This window comes from Parus major, chromosome 11 (genome assembly GCF_001522545.3).
Source record: "Parus major isolate Abel chromosome 11, Parus_major1.1, whole genome shotgun sequence".
Taxonomy (NCBI): Eukaryota; Metazoa; Chordata; class Aves; order Passeriformes; family Paridae; genus Parus; species Parus major.
In genome coordinates this window covers 14,260,514-14,283,191 of record NC_031780.1, presented here as the reverse complement: position 1 = coordinate 14,283,191, position 22,678 = coordinate 14,260,514, and the positions used below count along the sequence as shown (strand labels likewise).

At 37.5% G+C, this 22,678-nt stretch overlaps 1 protein-coding gene across 1 annotated transcript in view; it reads right to left on the bottom strand.

The window, feature by feature from the left end:
• The window catches only part of URI1 (URI1 prefoldin like chaperone), a 33,762-nt gene extending 13,187 nt beyond the window's left edge, over positions 1–20,575 (bottom strand). The window contains exons 1-4 of the mRNA XM_015639561.2: positions 19,366–20,575; positions 16,390–16,424; positions 12,316–12,394; positions 9,884–10,019 (exon numbers count right to left, since the gene is read on the bottom strand). Coding sequence (XP_015495047.1) covers positions 9,884–10,019; positions 12,316–12,394; positions 16,390–16,424; positions 19,366–19,419 — 304 coding nt within the window. The 5' untranslated portion in view covers positions 19,420–20,575. The remainder of the gene's footprint in view (positions 1–9,883; positions 10,020–12,315; positions 12,395–16,389; positions 16,425–19,365) is intronic.
• Positions 20,576–22,678: the final 2,103 nt, after the last annotated feature.

Genomic DNA, 22,678 nt, shown 5'->3' with positions numbered 1-22,678 from the left:
TTACGAAGAAGTTGCAGATCTTTTGTGTGCAAATCTCAACACAAACTGTGAAACCACTCTAAGAAGAAAAATGGGGTGAGCCAGACACAGTGCTGTAGGCGTGGATTTAAGGAAACTGCAATTTAATTTGGACCTTGGATATTAATTAATATCCCCTCTTAATGAGGCACAGATATGGGAGGAAGGTATGTGTCCTATCTCCCTTACTAACAGGCTGCACAAAGCCTTCTATTAATGTTACCCATAATATTCCCAAAAAGTTATTGCAGGAGGTAAGTAAAGTGCATTGTCACAAGCCAAAAAGCTGACTTGTGAGGTCAATGTAAAAATAAGTAAGAGCTGTCTTTTTTCAGTGAAAGTTTAAACAAAATAACAACCAGGTGGAAAGTTTGTTTTAGCGTTGCAAGATTAAGACTGTATTTGAAACCTACTGTTAAAAATGCTTTGAAACTTCATTCCTGTTACTGTGTTCAAACATTTCTGTTCTGATGGACAAGTGAAATATGCTCATGCCCTAATAACTGTACTTTCAACACCCAGCAGAAGGCAGACAGCTCTTCTGTCTGGGCAACTACGCTTCACTGCAATTTTGCAAACCTACTTTAACAACTACCCAGTTCTCAGACATTAGTTCATTTGAGACATTGCTTTCTATATCCCCTTGTGCCAATTAAATAATGAACCCTTTCAACAGCAATTTATAAAATATTAAAAACTTAAGTTTCACTTTTACCTTAAAGTTATCATAAAAAACAAACTAATTTGCAAAAGAAGAAGGTCATAACCGCCTGAAAAGGAAACACAGCTTTGCTAAGACTTAAGAACTGGGGGAAAGAGGGCACAATTAAAGCCTTATACTAATAATATTAATAGACTTGCACTCTTTGTTCAACTCAAAACTAATACAAATGCAAATTTTCAGGAGGGAAGACTTACTACATAAATTAGTTTCAACTGAGGATCTCTAAGACCTTGCACCTACTGGTCCTATATACCCTGAAGCAGCTAAAAGCCTTTGTGAAGAAGTAAGCTGATTTTCTATTTTAAAATTCCTTTCTGGAATCATTAAAGCAATACAGAAGAAGATGTCTCATACAATACTACGAAGGAGGCAAAGAGATCATCTCTAACACAGGGTCATCAAAGTCACACTCCAAGAAACTTTTTTAAGCTAGCTCCTGCCTCAGCACAGCTTCTCTCTATTAATGATACTCACGTGAACACCCGCACTGCAGCACATGAAATACCTCATACAACCTAATTATTTATTTTCACAGTATACAAGTATAGCAGAGCACCCTTGCTCTTCCAATTCCACAGAGGGAGGACAACCACAAAATATTCCTGCTTAAAAAATTATTTCCAGACTATTTCTACATATTTTTACTCTTAACTCTCTTTTTTCCTGTTGATTTTAGTATTTAATTAAGTATCTTGCTGGTCTTGGGGCTAATCCTACAAAGTTTTAAGTACATAGACAGCTACTCCCCATACTGTTTTCTTGCAATGTATACAGCTGTACATGTTTCAGAGATTGCCGTTCTTATAATGATAGGCCTTTCAGATAAGAGAATATAATAACCACAAAATTATTACAAAATGCATCTAAGCAGACAAAAAGAGTTTGTACTTGTACTTAAAAATTAAACCTACTTATTGACTCACTTCTACCAACAGGTTCTTATCCCTCCTCCCCTCCACACACACAGGAGAGGGAATTATGCATAAAACAGTCAAGGCAAAACACAACTACCACCAAGAGTGGGAGATTACTCTCACAGTTTTATAATATTCAGTATTGTATGCTTTTTTCCCTGTTGATATTTCACACTGTCTCAAATACAATTGCTTAAAAAATGTATTACTTGCAGTAAATAGTTTAGAAAGAAATTTATGCATTTTGGAAAAGACTACTCAAGCGAAGTCCATCCTTTCCCACAAGAAGCACAAAGACAAAGCTCAGACTTTTAGGGTATTTCAAAAGCATTAGCCTTTAAACCACACAGCAAGCTATGTGTCAAATGTGTAGTCACTGTCCATTTTTCAGGCTTTTTCTAAGAAATAGCTTAAGATTCTTCTCAGAAAAAAAGCCTGTTTTGCCCTGCCTCCTGGATGAAATACCACTTCCAAAAAATAAGTGGTGTCTCCAGCAGTGCCTACACAGACCCAGCAGAGGACACAGCTCCTTCCACGTGCAGTCAGGGGCCTGCTCCCCTTACATGACTCCTTCGTCCTCCATCAGAGAAAGCAGCTCTTATTATCAGTTAATTCACATCAACATCATCCACAGCTTTTCTGGTGTCTAACACACCTTCCAAAGTCCACGTAAAAGAGAGGCAGTGATAGATTTTCTACAAAATGCTCCCACCCGTGCCTTCAGCTCTTGAACAATACTCAGTATACATAAGCATATACATAGTTAGGACCAATTTTCCTCTGGTTTTTATTTTACATTCATACTAAATGTGATGCTCAGCTGTTTCTCCACCACCACAAGCGTCTCACTCCTTGCCTGCATATCTAAATACTGTTCAGCAGCCATCTAGGTTCCACTGCTGCTGGAGCACCAGGCTGTGATGTGCTTCCCGGCCGGGTGCACGCTGCCTTGCTCTATTAAGCGAGGACATCGAGCAGTTACACAGCATTTTATTTTAAAATACTGTACAAGAATTAACTAATCTGCCCAGTGCCCTGCCAGGGAGGTGAGTATAACTCTCTCCTATTTCACAGATGAAGAAACAGACAGTTTAAGTGATTTGCCCCGGGCCACACAACGGCAGCGGACAGTTGGGATTATTGGCCCCCTGTCCCCAGCCAGCCTGTTGTGCTGCTCACACCTCCCCTGACACAGGAAAACCAAGGCTCCTGCCTGGCCTAAGCAGAGACCTTCCCTTGGTCAGGCCCCTCAGCAAAGAAGGAGTCTCCTGGAAAAAGGCTCATGCACCTAACCCCCAGGCAAGCTCAGGGTCTCGTGTTCTGAACTCGCCACTGCGCACTCTAAAAGCCTCCAACAGAATTCACTGAATTTTGAAACATACAGGAACTAGCGAGGAACAAGTCACTACAAACTACAGGGGGTTTTTATTAATTGAGACCCCCATAAAAATACTGGTACAATAAGAGACTTCACAGTCTCCTCCTCTTACTACCCCGTGGTTTAAGCTTCTTAGAGCCTTTTAAGACGGATTGAAGCAGAGGCTGTTGTCCAACTTTGTCACATCCAATAATCTGAGCAAAGTCTGACATGGCTTTCAGGTGAACCCGTGTAGTTCCTATTTACATGTCTCAGCTAAACCACTTGGAAAGACAGTTCAGTGCCACAGCCCCCCAGAGCCTCTAGGACTGTTCTCGTGGACTACCAAAAGGAAAAGGTATTCCAACCAGGAATCATGCTAAGTAGATTTCATCTGCACAGCAGCCTTTCATATTTACAGGCAGCAAGATTTCTTTACATTTAGATCATTCTTTCCCAGCTCCTTTATTAGTCTGAAAGGACTTGACTGGATTTCCTCATACCATGATTAGTCATTTTTTAAGAAGCAGCCCTCTGCTTGCTACAAATACACTGGTAGAGGAAAAAAATAATTGGGGAACACATTTCATATTGTTGAAATGAAGTCCAGCGAAGCCAGATTTTACACGACATGACAACGTACTAATGCCAAACTGACACAAATTCTCATCTATGCATTTTGGCTTTAATGGGTTAATTAGCTTGGCTGGATACAAATTTTAATTATCTGAGTTTGACATTAATGTCCTTGGAGTGTTGTCTATAAGGATTTGGGGAATCATAGACATTATTTTAGTTACTTCTGGAAACTGTGTGTTACACTGGGATTTAAATAGTAAGAACAGATAAGAATAGTGAGAACAGGTTGATCTATTTTGAAAAATCAGACTTTGTGAAACAGGACAAACTGAAACGAAGCTGAAGCCTAATGTACCTGGTCTTCAGGGGACTCTCATGGATATAACATAGGAAATAATCTCCTTTGAGGATAGGTGACAGGACAGAAATTTTAGATTAAGTGTAACAAAGAATTCTGTATGCAATTGAGATTCAAAGTAAAGATCATCTTGCTGCCTAACACAGTTTCTCATGCAGAAGATAACCAGTCTTAAACACAGTTATTTATACACAGTGTTGATACAGGCCAGGAACAACCACCTACCTCAGTTACTGACAGTGGCTCAGTTCCTCCAGAGCAAGAACCAGGTGGTACAACCTGGAGGCAGAACCTCAGTAGTTCACACTCTCACCATAGAAATTATAGGTATTTTAAGTGCATTACTTATTTTCTTACTTTTTAGGGTCTGCATAAGTAAATCAAGCACCTGAGGATTTTTTAATGTATTTTCAATAAATATATTTTTAATCAGCAACAGAATTTTTTCTGGCCAATACTTTTCCAACAAACTATCACAGGTTACTTGAAACAAGTAAGAAAAAATAAAGCGGTATATGCTACAAGCTTTTCAAAACACCCTTTTCTGTTCTTCTATTCTTTTCTGTTCATTTTTCTAGAAATGGATTTAAGAGTGAAAAGAGAATCCTGATGACTTTTTGTATATATGGATTTAAGCTCTCTTTTTGCTTGCAACAAGACATGTAAATTCATTCCTTTTAAAAGCAATTGCACCAGTTCTTTAAAATGCAATGCAACCCTTTGTGCAGTAGCTTTTCACCCTTTGAAGACAATCTTCATTCTGTTTTCCATGTTCCCTTGGTACCAAAACCAAAGTCATTTGGATTTTCTTCTGTAAAAATTTGTACAGGCAATTTGGCTTTAGGAACACTAAGTAAATGCAATGCATTTCTCTTTTAGGTTCACACACCTATGTAATTGCTAGAATTATCTGAACACATTTAAATTCCTCCTAAAAGAAGGAGGGTGGCATTCAGACAACTCTTCTGTTGCCCAGTAAGAATCATAAAAAAGGTAAGGGCTTATTTGAATCACAGTATGTAACTTACAGAAAGGAGTCTATTCTCCTTACTTTGTTCCAGTGTGTTCTGGTTAAAATACCCAGACTGTGGTCCTGTGAGAAGCCAAACACCTCCTGGGAACCGCAGAGCAAATTTAGAGCACTTAGCACTGCATCGAATCAGCTCCTAACTCAACAAGGGTAAGGAAGGAACTGAGGGAGGTTATCAGACTAAGAAGTGATAATCACAAAAAATGGTAAAAAAAAACTTTAAAAGCACAGTGGAACAGAATTCTCTGCTGTACAAAAAAAGAGCAGAGAAAATATATATATTTTAATATAAAAAAGAAAAAGCTGAATCTTTTTGTAGCATTGCCTGCACTTTCTGTTCTTAAGCCTAAAAACTGTGAGTAGACAAGTTAGTGTTACATTATTTAGAATATCAGGGAAGATATTTTTACCCTTGGATAAAACATTAAAACCTCTAAAGGCCTCACTCATTCACAGATGGGAAATGGAAAGCCTTCCTATCATGCATTTTGGAGACAAAACCTTTTTTTTCTGGAAATACTGATAAGGAACAAATTCAAACTGGTCCTCATCCACGCGGATCATCTCATTAAAACAATGGTATCTTTTAAACCCTGTATCCTGAGCTATCGGTCAATTTTGATTGACACAAATATTTGTATTAGGGGTTACACACTGCAATTTACAATTGGGGACTATCACAATACTGTATGTTAATGTAATCAGTATTTTCATTTCATGAATTCATTTGCAGCATGACACTGCAAGGGTATTCTTACATATACTGAAGACACAATTACTAGAGTAGTTCAACAATTCTCCTTTAAGTGGAATTTTTTTTATCTGATAAATTTTTAACACAATAAAACCACTCCTAGTTCTGTGTGCATGCTTTAATTTCCCACCTTTTAAAATGTTTAGACACTTGGAATACCTAGCATACAGAATTAATCCACAAATATTTACAAGAAAAATCTATTTAATTTCTTTCTATAGTAACTACCACAGGGACTATTGTAATGAAAAATTTCCCATCTTAAAGAATTAATGCGATTACTGATATAGAGAAGAAATGTAATTTATATCATCACAAACACGTAAAAGATATAATCCCATATTCACAAAAAGAATCTTTATTCCCTCTTTGAATTCTGAGACAATACAGTCTTGCCTTGAGGAGAACAGAAATATTATGAAGTACCTTAAGCAAGATAATTGTAGGAGAAAAAAAGTACAATTGCATTATTGTTGTGCTAAACTGTGACATACTTAAAAAGCTAATTTCTTTTATTTTAATGGAATTTGGTGTGCATATCCTTTAATCTACTTCACTATTTCTTCACGTTTTTACACACAAACACATGTGTGAAGTGTTTCCCATTATCTGTATTACCTGGTTTAATGAACTGCAGTGAATTTAAAACAATTAAAAATATACTTGGCAATTCTATAAACTTCACTCTATTTATTAACTATTTTGGAACTAACTAAATATCTAGAATGTCACAAAAATTCACAGCAAATTAAAGACCTACTGCAACTCAAATAATATTCAAGAAGACACAATCAATATTTGATGAAAAAGTAACGTTTGACATGAGTGACTGTCCCAAATTTTACCAAATACATTTCAACCAATCACAGTGCTGAACAATTTGCATCTAAATCAAAAGCTAAGCAAACAGAAATGTATCCCCAAAATAGGGCTTTCTACAGCTATGTCAGCTAAATGCATTTAAAATTCAGTACAGTCACCCTTCAATTATTCCTTTCAATTAAATAAATTTTAACCAAGAAATTAATCTACTGTGGCTGGGCATTTCTCTATTCCACAGAAGCAAACATTTTTTCACTCATTCTCCTTTAAAAAGCAAATTTAACAAAACTACTAAGACAAAAAGGATGACCTAATTAGTACTAAGTAATATTTAAAGCTTTTATATATGGTACACTCATATTGCTACCCCTAACTTCCAAGGCTTTATACTCACTGATACTGTAAGTATTATCTGTATTATCTGGCACTACTGTTATTTGCTTAAGCATGCAAATTCACATCCTCCATTCCTGTATGCACCCAACATACACAGAAGGAGTCAAAATGTAGAGAAAATGTCCTGTGAGCTTTGACTGAATTACCTGTCAGGCACTGGGGTGCTCAGCAGGGACAGCCCTGGTGACCAGAGGTCTCCAACACACAGACCCACATGAGCCAAAGGCAAGAAGGAAAACTCCCCAGAGTGAGCAAGGAAGAACATTCAAAACTGTTCTAGGAACCTCTTACCCTTTTCTACCTGACAGACAGTCCCCCTAGAAATCCTGAACCCTGAAAGATGCTCTCCCACTCCTCACCATTCAGCAGAGTGAGACACAAGGGATGACATCCAGTGAAAATGTCTTGTATTTATTTCCTTGTAGTCCTAACTCCTGTAAAAGCACTGAATTAGTAGGACTGTACTAATTAAGTTTGTTTCAGTTATCTGAACAGATCTGACCAGCTAGTTATTGGAAAAAAAAAAAACATGGAAATTATACAGAGTAATATTGGATAAAAAAATGTAGGTCATGGAAGAAACAAACCATCAACAAATATAGCCAGGTTTATTTCAGAATTTTCTCTTTGCTCTGTTCAGACCCCAATTCTATATATCAAAGCCTTTAAGTACACACTGGCCTTAAACACATGCTTAAAAAAGCTTTGCCCCATTAGGACCTTCTGCCTGGCACGCAGGACGCTGGGGACTGCTGGCAGTGTAATCCCCTGCAGTGAGCCTGCCCTCTTTTCCAGTGTGTGTGACCTACTCTTGGAATTCATGTCCAAAACAAAAAGATTATGTACAAAAAGATCAAATCACGTTGTGTCAGTGTGATGACAATGCCCAATACAAGCCCTCCTGTAAACTACTGTCCCAAAACACCACTGAAAGCAGAAGTCACACCTAGGAAAGTAACTACAGAGCAATAAACAAACAAAAAAGACTTTAAACTAATACTTGCCAAACATCAGTCCTGCAAATTCTTGCCACAAGCAGCCAATTCATAGTACATAGCAACAGCCCAGAGGTGTTTCACATACATAACTTCTTTCCTTAGAACAAACTAATAACATGTCCAATATTCTTCTTTAAGTTGCCTTCATTTAGCATGAAAATGGTTTAAAGAATTTAAGCCAGTTGTACTTTTTTTAAGAGAGAAAAGTGTATCTAGGAAAGAATTAACCTTTTTTCAGAGTCATATGTACTAACATGTTTTTTAGCATATAAAACTGAGAACAGTCCTTAAAAAAAAGTTTTTAGTTAATACCAGTGTTTTGGAGCCTCCCACTGGCAGCCATCACACAGCTGAAGTGAACTATCAGCTGAATGGAGGGTTTATATCCAGCATCAATGACTATTTTGCTCTGAAAGAAATTAGTATTTCTGAGTTCGTATTTTAAATGCAATTTAAAACACCATAAAGGAAAGAATTCAGCATTTATTGTGTGTCTCCCAGCAGACCACTTAATGTTCAAACATCTTCTATGCAAAGGTCAAATGATTTCACTGAATGTAACGGTGACAAAAGTATTCTGCAGCACTGAAAAAAAATATCAGATGATCAAGGAAAAAGATTTGGACCTGAGATCTCACAAGAGTCACAATAAATAATGTAGATTCAGTTCAGTAAGAAAGAAAATTGCCAAGTTGTGTCAGGAGAACCAGATTAAGAAAGATAATAGGTAAAATACAAATTACATACTTCTGGCAATGCTCTTCATAAAGGAGTATTTTAAAGTAATACAGCAAATGAAATTTTATAAAGAAAATTCTCAAATCTTTTAACATAAATACTGCCTGCACAGAAGTGGGAAAAAAAGCTTATTCAGATGGGGAACCTCTAGGGTATTCTTCTGTAGGCAGCCACATGGATAGCTGCAGTCAAACAAAAATCCAGTGTAAATAATTGTGGGAGTTGTAATATACACAGGGCAAAGCTGCAGTGAGCACCCACTCAGGAATGGGACAGGTTACAGGTATGAAAAAAATCAACTCAAATGCCTGTCTGAAGCAAAAAACAAAGGCTAATAGGCACCAGTTTATTTTCCATTTTTGTTGTGTTTTTTTCTTCCTTGACATTTACATCAAATATTTTAGGTTCTCATTCTTTCTAACATAAAGAAGTTCCTAAGGGTACCATGTACAGCTCTTGCTGCTGGTCATGGCTCCTCAAAGCCAAGATCTCACCACCAGCTACAAACATCTGGAAACCAACCCAGGAATTGCCCCTGGGATGTGTTTCTATGCAAGATGAATTTGTGGTGATCAGCTGCACCGGATCTGGGGAGATCCAGGAGATCACACCAGAGGAATGTCAAGGGCAGGAAGCAGAAATGCAGATGAGCAGCAGGTATAAAACCCAACAAGCAGGAGTAAAGTATGTGTAGAAAGAGGAAATAATAAAGGAAAACTACATGGCCAAAACAAACAAACAAAAACAATGAAACAAAAACCACCCCAATTAAAAAAAAAAAAAAAAGAACACAGGACAAGGCAGCAAAGAAATAAGAAACAAGACAAGGGAACAAAATATAGGCAATAAGGTAATGAAGAGCAAAAAGCACAAAGCAGTGTCCTCTTGTCCACTTTCTGGAAGAGAACACAGCATTTGTTACATTAAAAGAAAGTAAAAGGGGGTTTTTAGTTTGGTTTCTTTTTTTAATTAGACATATCCAATCAAATCTCCAGCAAGGATGGAAGATAAGGTCCTAAATTAGTATTACACCTGACTGGGACTTCTGTTTGTGAGCTCACAAAAAGACAAAAAAGAGAACAGTGTAGATATCACTAGTTTTATGTATTAATACAAAGGTATATAATTTTAACTATTAAATTATTAAATTTAATTAATTTAACACTTATTAAATCATGTTCAGAAACATACATACGTTTTTTTCTGTGCTCAACCAGCTCCACAGCCTGCTTTGCTGAGCATTTTGAAAACCAGCTGTCCCCCAGCAGAACAGTGATCTCATTGGTGTGGACAAGCTTTCCTGGCATGAAGGCAAGAGGACCAAGAGGTACCTGTCAAAGACACAGACATCACTAATGAAAATAAAACTTGGGCAGTCTTTTAAAGAGTATTTAAAAAAAGTAAAACACAGATTTAAAAAAAATAAAAATTCTACAGCAGATATTTAGTGACTAACCCATCATAAACATTCAAATGACCAGATCCACTTGAATTTAGAATTTTACTTACAAAATCTGAAAACTTGAATTTCACCAACTTGTTTTGTTACACAGAACTATAGCACAGCTGAATGCTCACTTCATCTGAACATATAAACCTTGATAATACAAACTGAGTTATATGCCAACTACATTCATTTCCTAATAAAAGCCAGATCAGCTTTGCTGAATTTTTTTAAAATACTTAAATAGGTTTGATCAACTCAAAGATGAGTTGCTCTTCTTAGACTCTGCCTTGCTAACAGTGAGTACCCAGAAACTCCAGTGTAAGACACTGGGGCTCCCAGCAGGACAACAGACAGTGTTTAATCTCACTTTGCTGGGTCTTTCACCAGGCTGCAAACCTCAACCACCCAGGGATGCTCCACAAGCAACTCTTCCCCTCTAACTGCTCTCCAGGCACAAGGACAACAGATAAAAACAGGACACTTCAGGCAGGTGCACACAGGTGACAAACATATTTTAGAACTTTACATCTGCTTCCTAAAATGTGAATCTCCCATTTTCACACGCATTGCAACATCCAGGACACGGTTTTATGATTTAATACATCTTCTACTGCCCAAATTTTACAGGCAGTGCTTGGGCAAGTCCTCTGGGTGAGGAGGAGCCTTGGCCACCACTACCCCTGTCCCCAGCAGCAGCTCTGGCCTTCTGACCCCCAGGACACTGCCACCTGCCTGGCTGCCTGTGGGCTTCAATTGTGAAGAAATTAGAAGACCAAAGTCAAATCAGATCTAAAATGGAGGTGGCACAAAGATAAGCACCACATCCATATCAAGTCTCTCTCTCTTTTTAGGGTAAAAAGACATCTATCTCAGATGGTTTGTATCAGTCCCTCTACTTTATTCTTCTGCCTTCTTCCTCAGTTCCTCAGCACAGCCACTTGCTTTCCCATATTGTTTGTGCTGAAGCAGAGCAATTGGCCTAATGGATCTGTCTCCTTGGAAAGCAATCTTCCCTCTCTTCCATATCCAGGAGGGTCCCAGTGCTGGAACTAGTTCTCTAGCAGGCAGGACCCTGACATTAAGACTATGCAGAATGTGCCTTTTCTACACGTGTGCCCTCCCTGACTTGGTTTTAAAGTAGCAGACTGCACGAGTTGCCTGTTCACTCTTCCCCCAAAATGATAAAAGTAAAATTAAAAGCATATGAAAATATTTGGCTAACAGGATAGGAACTGTTTCTATACATCTAAAGTAACATATGTGAGTTAACATTGCTGTTTCAACTAAGAATAAGCCCTATCGGACTTTCTTTCAAAAATAGGGGAGTTTCTGTGCTTTGAAACAACACAATCTTTATGCTTTACATCATATGGCCACACATACACACATGATAAATGGATTACACACATAAAATCCAGAGCTGTATCACCAGCACAGCAAAGGGAAACCCTCCCTTTTCCCACATGCTCAGGTGTCCTCCAACACTGTCTTACTAAAAACCCAACTCTGTGTCTGAGCCAGGCTGCTGAGGAAGGCAGCAGTCAGGCACTGAGTGCAGAAATCAGCCACTCAGTTATGTGCAGTACAACTTCCCTGCCTTCAAGGATGGATTTTGAGTTGAACCTGAGAAGCAAAGAGGAAAAGAAGAGAAAGAAAAGCCAGTTTGTTCAAAATTTTGGTGAGCATAAGCCAACAGGGCAAATTTTACACAGGGATTTGTGCAGTTGTTAGGGAAGATTCAGAGCACCAGAAAAGATCGCTGTGTCAATGGGAAGATTGGTGGAACAAAAATTAGCAGCACCTTTTTATGTAAAAATCAATGTTCTAGGGTTTATTTCCATGAATCAGGAAATACTACAGCCACTTTCTTCTCAGGAAATGACTAAGTACCATAATTCAGTCATAATTATAGTTTTCTATACAATAGATTTACATATCAAACATGTCAGGTTTTGTGTTAAGCATTTATGTCATCAGCTTTCAGTTGTCAGTAACACTGTAATTTACAATGGATTTCAAAGAAAAGAGAAAGAAACAAAAGCAAAGGTTTAACTATTATCATAATAAACGCAACATTAGTAAGTACTGGCAACCTGACTAACACCTCACCCCCAGTGCAGGCAGCCCAGGTTTTAGCAGTTTTAGCCCATTTTCTTGTGTGACCTCTGCCATGTACATACCATGATATCATAGGACAACTTGTCAGGCAATGTCTGGAGTCGTTCCTGAAGAGCCTCATAATCACTCTCCACCTTCTTCCTGTTGATAAATTCAAGTTGATTCAATTTCACAGCTAAAGAGTTAATGTTTTTTTGCTAGTAAATAAAAAGCACTCCAAAAATACAGAAAAATTAACTGTTTTACTCTAACACATATAGCTGATAGATTAATAACTCATTTATAGAAGACATGGGATGACAAACATAATAGCTAGATTATTTTCTAATAATGTATATTAAGATAGGTACATGATTATTTTAGATTGTATATGTTTCATTCAGAATTAGAATTTTTCATGGTGCAAAGAAGCAGTTCTTTCACTAGGATTTGGAGTATCTCACTTCATGTTCAAGTCCAAGTTATAACACCACCAATATTTAGAAGAAAAACTGAAAATCCATTTTATTCTTTGTAAGAGGCAGATTCTTCAAACTATCATTTGTAATATAGAGCTCATATACTGCCCTCAGTTTGAGCTGACATAAATGAGCAAAATTTTAATTCTTATTTTCCCATGAACTTTGTGTTCCTATCAAGAGTCAACACTCCTGAAAGATGTCTCAATCACCAGGTTTCTGTCACATCTTCCAGCCCAGAGGAGGAACAAGCATCCCTTCTGACACTTCTGTAACTAAATTGCAAATAAGGCTCATGCTACATGTTGCTACCCAGGAGAGAAATGGTTTGGTGAACTGGGACAAAGTATTCATTCCCATGGCAGACACCTGGTTTTTCACAGGACTTTGCAAGAAACAGCATTTCAGTGGCTGCAGTGATTTTACTCTGTGTGCAGCACAACTACACTTCCTCTAAAAAAGCCTTTTGTAAAGGCATTCTTAAATTTTTAAATTTGTCTGGAAAAGATCTTTTAATGGACCCCTGACATTCTAAAGATGGTCAGAAACCAGCTCCTGCATGAAGTAGCTGGCATACAAATGTCAGGTTTGATGATACTGTTTACTTGTACTTCAAAACAATAAACATACATATGGTAGTAAATTCTGCAATAGAAGGCAACTGAAAGCACAGAGCAGCACACTTAACAATGCTGACCCAAGATGCAAATTACAGGTTTTCTGAGGATGATTCAGGAAAGCAATCTATAAATGTGCTGAAAAATGAATGTCATAGTTGATAACACAACTCTCAAAATATTACCATTGATTTTCTTGGATTCATAAGCAGAGGTGAAATCTTTTTCAGCATTCATTATGAAAAATTATCTGATACTCTTATGTTTTGACTCATTTGCTTCACAGTTGAAGTCTGGTGTAAGTACCCTACTTTTTACCTATTTCAAGTTATTGAACTCATATGGAAGAAAAGAATTTGGGTTTTTATGCCACTTGGGCTTTAAAACCATATTCCACATAACTGATTTACAAAAGATGCTTGCTGCTGTTTGCTCTGACAGTAGATTTCTCTCAGACATTTTAGGCAAGTTTTTCTGTCCGTTGCCCACATCAGAGTGAAAACATAATTCACTTCCTTCAAGAAGGAAGGATAAACTCATGAATCTCAGCAAAATGCACTGAGGTGTTTTGGGGGAGGAAGGAATATAATGAAAACTTGGTGTCAACAATAACAATCAATTACTTAATGCTATTTACAGAAGCCAGCCACTGCCTTGGAGAGGTCTGGATTTGAAAAATGGACTCCAAGCAGTCACTAAAAAACAAGGCCTGGCACATGTCTCAAATGCAGGAGAGGACTCCATGGGAAGAGCTTGGCATGAAAATCCCCCACTCAGAGCAGGATTAAACATTCCTATCATTTCATGGCTGAAAGTCACTCAACATTTCTTCATTAACCTGAAAAGAAGACACTGTCTTTAAGGTCTGACTGCTGCTTGTTACTGAACAATCCCATCAGGGTCCAGGAGAAATCACTTGCCAAAGAAGCTGTACGACTTCAGAAGCAAAGCATCCTGCTTTTTGTTCTGGGACTGCTGCCCTTTGCTGAGCAAACCCCCACCATGGCAATCTCTGAAAGTGGGGTCATATCCTGAACTGGGCCATGCAGATAAAGAAAATTTAAATTGATCATTTTAAATAATTGGCCTGAAACAGCATTACTTAAGAAAGAAAGCTCCCTCTTCATGTATAGCTGATGGTTTCACAAGCTCTGGGGTGTGCCAGTGCTACAGCCTGCCACAACGGGCAATGAAGAACCAAAGGGACCAGGGAGAAAGAACATTGGGACTCCAGCTATGAACATGCCCCTAGAAGGGGAAATGCATGGCTAGCTATTAATCCCATAGCAAACCCATTATTGGATTCATGGCTTTAGAAATATACTTCAAAAAGTGCACTGAAAAATGGAAAAGAAAATAATTTAATGGAAATATATTGAAGCTGAGCATTTTAAAACCCTATTGTTATTCACCCAATTCTATTTAACATTCTTCTGTGTCACTGACTACTTAAAAGGTCTTATATGAACAAATTATTCAGTTGAAACAAGAGCACTCAGCTCTTGCACAATCAAGACCTAAATAAGAGTACTAAATTTTAATTTATTTTTTTTTATGAAGATTGTATGGATGCTATACAAACTGCTTTTCTATATTAAAGAAATCAGTAAGTTATTTTTTTCAATAGAGGTCCTGTGCCCAAAACGCTCAAGTTCATGGGGTCATTGCCAGAGTTTGCATAAAAGCAAACACAGGAGAAACTCCTCCTTCCACAGAGCCAACACTCCCAGGCCACTCCACAAACCTCACCCATTGCAAAAAGGAAAATAATTGTCACCATTTTTCCAAACTTTTAAAAATCACTTCAAATTTTACAGCTTTCTGCCTAATAGTTTATTTCTGAAAAACATTGTCTCTGAGTGGAAGAATGTACATGCAGAATTTCACATGGGAGCCAGCAGGCACAGACACTGCAAAGCTCCTGAGAAAGTGCATCAGCTGGAGATATTCTGCCTGCCTTCACCACAGCAGCACCAGTAGGCACTTCAATATTTCCCTTATTGAAAATTAATGCAGCCTCTGAATTTTAAACATAAATGAAACATATTAGTTTTAGATTATTTTTGCGAGCCAATAGTCAGAATTTAATATGATGATGTGTATAGATTGCCTTGATTTTTTTCCTCTTATCCAGCGCTTGCAGCCTATGTGCATTTAAACTAAAAACATTTGATACACACTAAATATAAATTATTTGCTTGGAGATCTTTCAGGCATGAAGAAAAAGCCTCTTAAAATAAATTTAAAATATTATATGCTTGATGGTGTATAACCAAAGGTTTAATCTCACCACTAAAGGGGCAGTTGCTGTGATTCTGCAATAACCCTGCAGACAATAATCAAGACAGCTCCTGTTGTTCTCTCAGTAAAATCATGGTAAACACAGCATGGATATATCGTAATTTGATATCTGTAAGATCAACTGTTATATCTCACAGTAACTCATAATATAAGATTTCATTCACCATTAAATGTACATTTTCCTCAGATGCCATACAAAACTATTATTTACTAGGTATGTTTTCTATTAACCATAGATTGTCAACAGACAAAAAAAATGCCCAGAGATATTTTTTTTATATAACAAACCATTTATTTTAAGTATTGAAAACTAAGATTTAGCTTGTTCTTTACTTGGGGGGGGACAGTGAAACATTACTTTCCACATTGTTTCAGCACATGGAGGGGGGCAAGTGGAATTTCCCTACTTGCTCCATAGTTAGAAAACAACAATAAGTCTACCCTGGGAGCACCTTTTCACCATTCAGGCAGATTAAGCATTTATCCAACAAGGTTACTTGGGCAAAACTGGCAGATGAGATAGGTTTTTAAGGCAGAAGTATAAACACGGAGGCTCACTGTATTTGTGATTTAATCATACCAGTGAGAAACAAATATATTTTACGGAAAGTACATTGCAACAATTCTGAGCTATCACTAACTATAATTCCCAAACACAATTGCAGGATTTCACACCCATCAGAATTAACAGCAATACTTTACTAAAACAGAACTAGACTACTCATCAGTATTTTAGACATGTAGACTTTTTTTTACTTACCAGTGCTGGATTTTTTCTTGGCAGCCAGTGACCACCTGTCATTAAAACAGATAACTACTCATGAAAAAAACAAGGCTAAGCACACAGCTGCAATGTCAATGCATCAGAAACTAGAACAGGAGCTTTACAGATTTGGAGCTGTCTCTAGCCACATTTTTATTTGTCAGGGCAAAGGCGTGTGAATGGTCGTTCTTAAGCAGCACACTTTATCACAGGCTAATGCAGAGTGATAACCACAGAAAAAAATTACAGCTTTCCACTTCTTACTTTGGTACAATACCTGCTCCATAACTATTACGTGACACAGGATCTGAGATAAGTAGCAGGTTGTGCAATCTGCTGATCTATTTTCAGTGTTACATGTTTGCAGAATAAGAAAACAACATAAATTATAACAAGACATCAATGTAACTCCCATACTCAGTCATTAAAAAGCAAAACAAATGAATCTCACAGCACCAAAAACATTTTTCCTCTATCAGTACATCAACAAATGCTTCCACTGGCCACTTTAACTTGAAAAAGCACAAATTAACTTTGTGCTATATAAATACATGGATATTTGACAACATGATGGGTTGCTGGTTTCTCTTCTTTCTGGGTGTCAAGAAATTAAGTTTTATTATAAATATTTCACTTACTTCCTTATGCCACAGGCTTCCCCAAGAGATACAAAAGAATTTAAAAAATAAAGTACACTGTTAAAATTAAACACTTTTATCTTTCTTAACTGCAATTTTTTAGACTGCATATAGAAAACAGGCCGGATGCTGAAACCTGTGACCTTCTCTGCCACAATTACATGGAGATTTTGTCTTTCAAAACATATTCTGATCTCTGAATAATAGTTACCAAAAATACAACACAAACCATTTCATTCAATTATATGAAATGCAATGAAGCCATGAGGCAGTTAAATATGTCTAGACAGCTTCTCAATATAAGCATTTTCTAGATTTTTTTTTTACAAATTTTGTTTTTCCTATAGCCAAAATAATGCTAACATTTGAAAGCAATTAATGAGAAAATTTGCAGAGAAAACAATAACATACATTCAAGTACCACTGAAATCACTGGAGCAGATAATTCTTTTTTTTTTCCCCAAACAACAGAATGAAAGACAATTTTTTTTTCAGTTAGCATATGTGCAGCTTTTGCACAACAGATCTCAAACCCTGCACTTCCTACTCATGCAGGAGTAAAAAAAATGGGAGTACTTTGTGAGCTAATAATTCTTAAAACAGAGCAAAGTTCTTAAATGAAAAGGATCAGCTTTACATTTGTGGTTACGTTATTTCATAATCCATCAGGAAAGTCAGCCAGGTAGCTCATCCCACATAAGCCAAGTTTAAATTTATCATTTGCTTTAAACTCCTACAAATCAAATGCCTAGCAAAATATCTTCCTTAATGTGCAAGCCAACTATTTTTAAGCTTGAGAGTAAATACACAGACTTGTACAAGACATCAAGCCAGAAATCTAATTCATACTATTAATATAAAGCTCATTTTAAGACTAAAGTCTCTGCAGAAGACATAAATTGTCTGGTAACAAAGCTGAGGAATACTGGAGCCCATCACTAACAAGTTGAGGAGTCCAAGCCTATTCTATCCACATTCTTCATCCTTTCACATTTGGCAGTGATTGTGAAGTACACAACATAATTTAGCATACAAAAATGTTTATGAAATCCTTTAAGAAAGTTTCAATTTAATTGCCCCATTACGGATGAGGATGGAAAAGACAGGAAGCTTTCCATTCCCAATACATGACTTTCCATGCATGAAGTGAGCTGAAAGCACAAAAAGAAAAGCCCTACAAACCATAAGAGCAGCATGTTCATTAACCTCTACATGATAATCCTTTCGTAGCTGCATATTAACTAGTTACATATTCATAATCATTTACATTATTTAGAGGACCTTCTATGAAAATTTCTAGGCTATATCCATTAGCCACAATGTTAAAGGTTACAGAAGATAGTCTACTTAATGTTTCCAGGAAGCTTTTTTAATTAGTAAATATGTAAATTGGGCACATATGCTTTTTATGTTTTTAAGAAATAGCCCATCAGTAAAACAGCATAGGAGCATATGCTGTTTCCACCACCCTTTATCCCCTCAAAAAATAAAAAAATAAAAAAAAAGACAGAAAAATCAATAACACCAATCAATTTTAATTTAATTCTTCTTCTTTGATATAATCTCTCTTGAAGGGATACCAAAGGGTGGAACCAACAACACACCTTTTCATTTCAGTGGCCAGCATAAAATGAGTCCTTTTACAGAAGTGCTAAAATATACCACCTTAAAAATGTTGCAGGCTGCACTTCTGGAACTGAAGTCTATTAAAAGAAGAGAGAGAATAAATATTGAAAAACAGATGGGAGATCAATTATGCATATGACCTTTATTAGGTCAGTCCCACTGTTTGGATAACAACTGGTTCTTATCACAGCAAAGAAACAGATAAATATATAAACAAATCTTTGATTCTTTGCCTTTAATCAAACACAGGAAAATCATTAGTCTATCTTCCACATATAATTTATATCCAGAGCTACAATTAAAGAATGAAAAACCCTTTTAAGGTAAATAAAATAAATGACCTGCTTGTGTATTCACTTGAGATCAATTTACCTGGACCAAGCTAGTGCCACCAAGTATGCCTTACTTTTAAGACATCATAGTGAAGTGGTATCAACAAATTCTGAATTCGCCCCTTTTAGGCATAAAAATGTATGAGTTTGTGAATGCACATGGTTATCAGTGGCTTATCTGCATACTAAAATATTTATTAAACTACTCTTGTGCAGACTTAACATTACCTAATCATGGGTCTGGTTATTAAAACAGGATCCAGTGTCAGAAAACATATTCCAGGCTTAAAAGAAAGCAAATAGACAAATATTTTGTTTCCTTCATTTCCACCAACAGCAAGTTGTTAAAATCAGTGCTCCTCAAGCTCCTGACCTACCAGATCCACACCTGGGAGCTCCACAAGCAGCCCTGGGGACAGGGGAGAGGCCATCCCTGCACACCTGTAACCCACCGTGCAATTCCTGCTGGATTAAACCCAAACCTTTCCAGCAGGAGATTATGTGCTTGTTCTGCTGTCACTGCTACGTGCCTGAGCTATTTCTAGGGATGCCTGTGTTGCTGCTTTTAGGGAATCCCTCATTTGTAGGTGTCACAAGCAGAGCACGAGGATCAGCTTTAGACCTGTGATCACATCCCAGGTGTCCCCAGCTCCACTTTACCAGCATGACCCCAAGGCAGATTACAGGCTAATGACTCCAGATCACCCCCAGGCAACTCCCATCATCCAGACAAGGTCTTCATTAGCTGACCAAAGACAGAGAATTCCTTCTGCCTGCAACACATTTTCCCTTCCCACTCTATTTATACACTATCTTCTCCATGATCTTGTATCCAAAGAGTTCAAAATCTCCTCCATGAATTCAAGTGAGCAGCACTTTGAAAAAGCACTGCACTGATTCTGCAGGCTGAGTTACAACCACTGGCTCTGCTCAGACCTGGGAAGGGAAGTCAGAGCTCCTAACTCAGCAGCCAGACTCCACAATCCAACATTTCCTTGGCAATGAGGACAGGTGAGAAGGATGCTGTAGCACAAAGCAGATCCTTACCTGTACGTGCCATGGGCCTCTAAGCTATTCCACATCACCCCAGCAGGTCTTCACCCTCCTGTACAAGGGCACTTCTTTCCTGCACCTTATTTTTCCCTTATCTGTTACCTCTACATGTGCTCCCATTACTAACAGCTGAATATAATTCTCTGTGGTGCTTCTGATTAACGAAGTGGTGGCACAAAGAGTTCTTTTCTCTGCATTCCCAGACTAAGTTGTTTTATTCAGGTACTTCTCCAAGGTGGAGGGCATGTGAGTGAATGCTTCTCCCTACTGAGCAGCTGGGCACTGCCTACAAAGCTGCTGGGTTCAGCACACAGAGGGCAATTCTCTCTCATCTCTTCTGAACAGCAGCAAGACAAGCTGCCAAATCAGAACCTTATTTATGTCTCAGCTTGTGAAAAATTTTAAGTAACAGAGCTGGGCCTGGTATCATCTGCAGGCAGTTTGGGGTACCAATGTCTGTGTGAGTTGTGAAGTTACATTCAAGTCCAGAGAAGCAGAAATTTTTATGTTTTTAAGACGGAAGTTAAATTCAATGAAAATCAAGAAAATAAAAATGTCACACCAGATTAGGTACAGGTCCTAAATGAATGAGAGATCATTTCCACACTTGCAAGTATGAAGGTGGAAATGCAAAGCGTGGCACAAAAGCTAAGTTTCCCTATAAACATGTTAGAAGTTAGGCACCTAAGAGGCCAAACAAATGTCTGCTGGTTCTACATGCACACTAGAGCATTTTGCTTCAAAACTGTGGCTCACAATCTGGCTGGTCTTCTGAAATTAGAAGCTAGGGACACAGATCTAATCCCAGCTCTGATTCTGTTTCTTCTATATGGCCTTGAGCAAATCACAACCTCTCAGTCTACGTTTCTTCATCTGCAAAATGGGGATAATAGTATTAACCTACCCACCTCAGAGTGTTTAATGATGATTAATTAATGTGAGAAAAGCACTCTAAAGATGTAAGAGCACTATATAAGTGATAAAGCATTATTTACCACTTGAAAAGTAATCTGAATAAAATCAGATATGCAAGTAATTTGTTTACATGTAGCAATAATATAATTTGTGACTATTTAATCTTGAATTAGTCTCACTTTAAACATCCCTTTCAATCACATTTCCAGTTACTTAGGGAAAATGACAGTATGGAATACTTTTTGTAGAAGCAAAGCAAGTAATGAGGTGGTAATTAAAGTAAGGGTCTAATAAAGTCTAAAACCAATGACTTGCCTTCAGGAGACTGTCCCTGCCATTTGGGATTGTAAAAATATCTCCATTTCAGCCTAGGTCCTGTTGCTCAGAACCTTCTACCAGTGTATGCTGGTTTCCTGAAATGCAGATCCATGTTTGCAAGGCACGTGATAAATCCAACATCATTTCCACTACTGACTTCCTTCAGGTGACTCCAATGATTCTGAATCTTAAATATTCCACATTCAACTATTTACTGTGGTTCATACATGCACATGAGCTGCTACCATCTGGAAATGTTTGCAGTATCAAAACTCTCTCTGCCATGCAACTCATGCATGAGATTTGTTCCCTCTTGTACCCCCAAACACTAAAATTTTACCCATGAAATTACCAGTTCACAATACCACTTTACATTACAGAACAACACTAATGGGTGGTCAAATGTTTAATCATCTCTTGGTAACAAGGATGTAACAAGCCACAGAAAAAATAAACTTTTAAAATTAATTTTCATTTTTTCCTCTAGGAAACTACACAGTACTTGCCTAGAACACAGCAATCACTGATGGAGAAAGACAGAATTAACATTTGTACAATTGTTTTTCCTAGAGCCACATTTTCAATCAAAAAAATGAAATAAAACTATTAAAAATTCTTCAGTCTGTTGGCACACTGTATGATCTAATGCAAAAGGAAGAAAGCATTTTTGAGCTCTCATATTCATTTATTAAATCATATTACTGAAAAACACTACATTTCAACAAATTATTAACATAAAACCCCCTTTAGGTAGAAACTTTTGTCTTTTGAAGAAATGTATTTGGGAAGAATACTGAAGGAAAAGAGAAAGAAATCTGAATCATGGCAAATATTTCTTGAAAAAAAATCTTACTTAGAAATATAGCCACGATTTTTACCTTTCTTTACAAGAAAACAAGTGAAGATCTACTATTTTTATATTAAGTGTGTACACACCTGTGGGTCTGCATTTTTGCAGAAAAAGTAGTACATAACTATTATTCATCAATAAATAAATACTAAGTTCTGACCAAAATTATTTTGGGGAGCTCACAAATTTAACAGAGCAAAAATTCCAAGGGCAGCAGGATGCTGAGTGAGTTCCATTAACTCCAGACTAACCAAAGTGGGGCAAGGGAGGAGCACAGAGTGAGAGCTCATCCTTTACTGGCAGCAAGCCAGTGTCCACGTCCTGTAACTTCATCTTGAGACAAAGAACTCAAAACTCAGTATTTGAGCTGAGGTCAGGTAAACATATTTGTGTAGCCAGCACAGGCACAGAGCTCCCATGATCTAAGCAGCCCAACACCTCCAGCAGGTTTTGCAAGCTTTGATGCAGTTGATGGTGCAACAACTATGCTGCAAGCAAAACCTAAGTTTAACCAGCTTAAAATTGCCATGAGCTGTGACACCTGCCTCACAGAC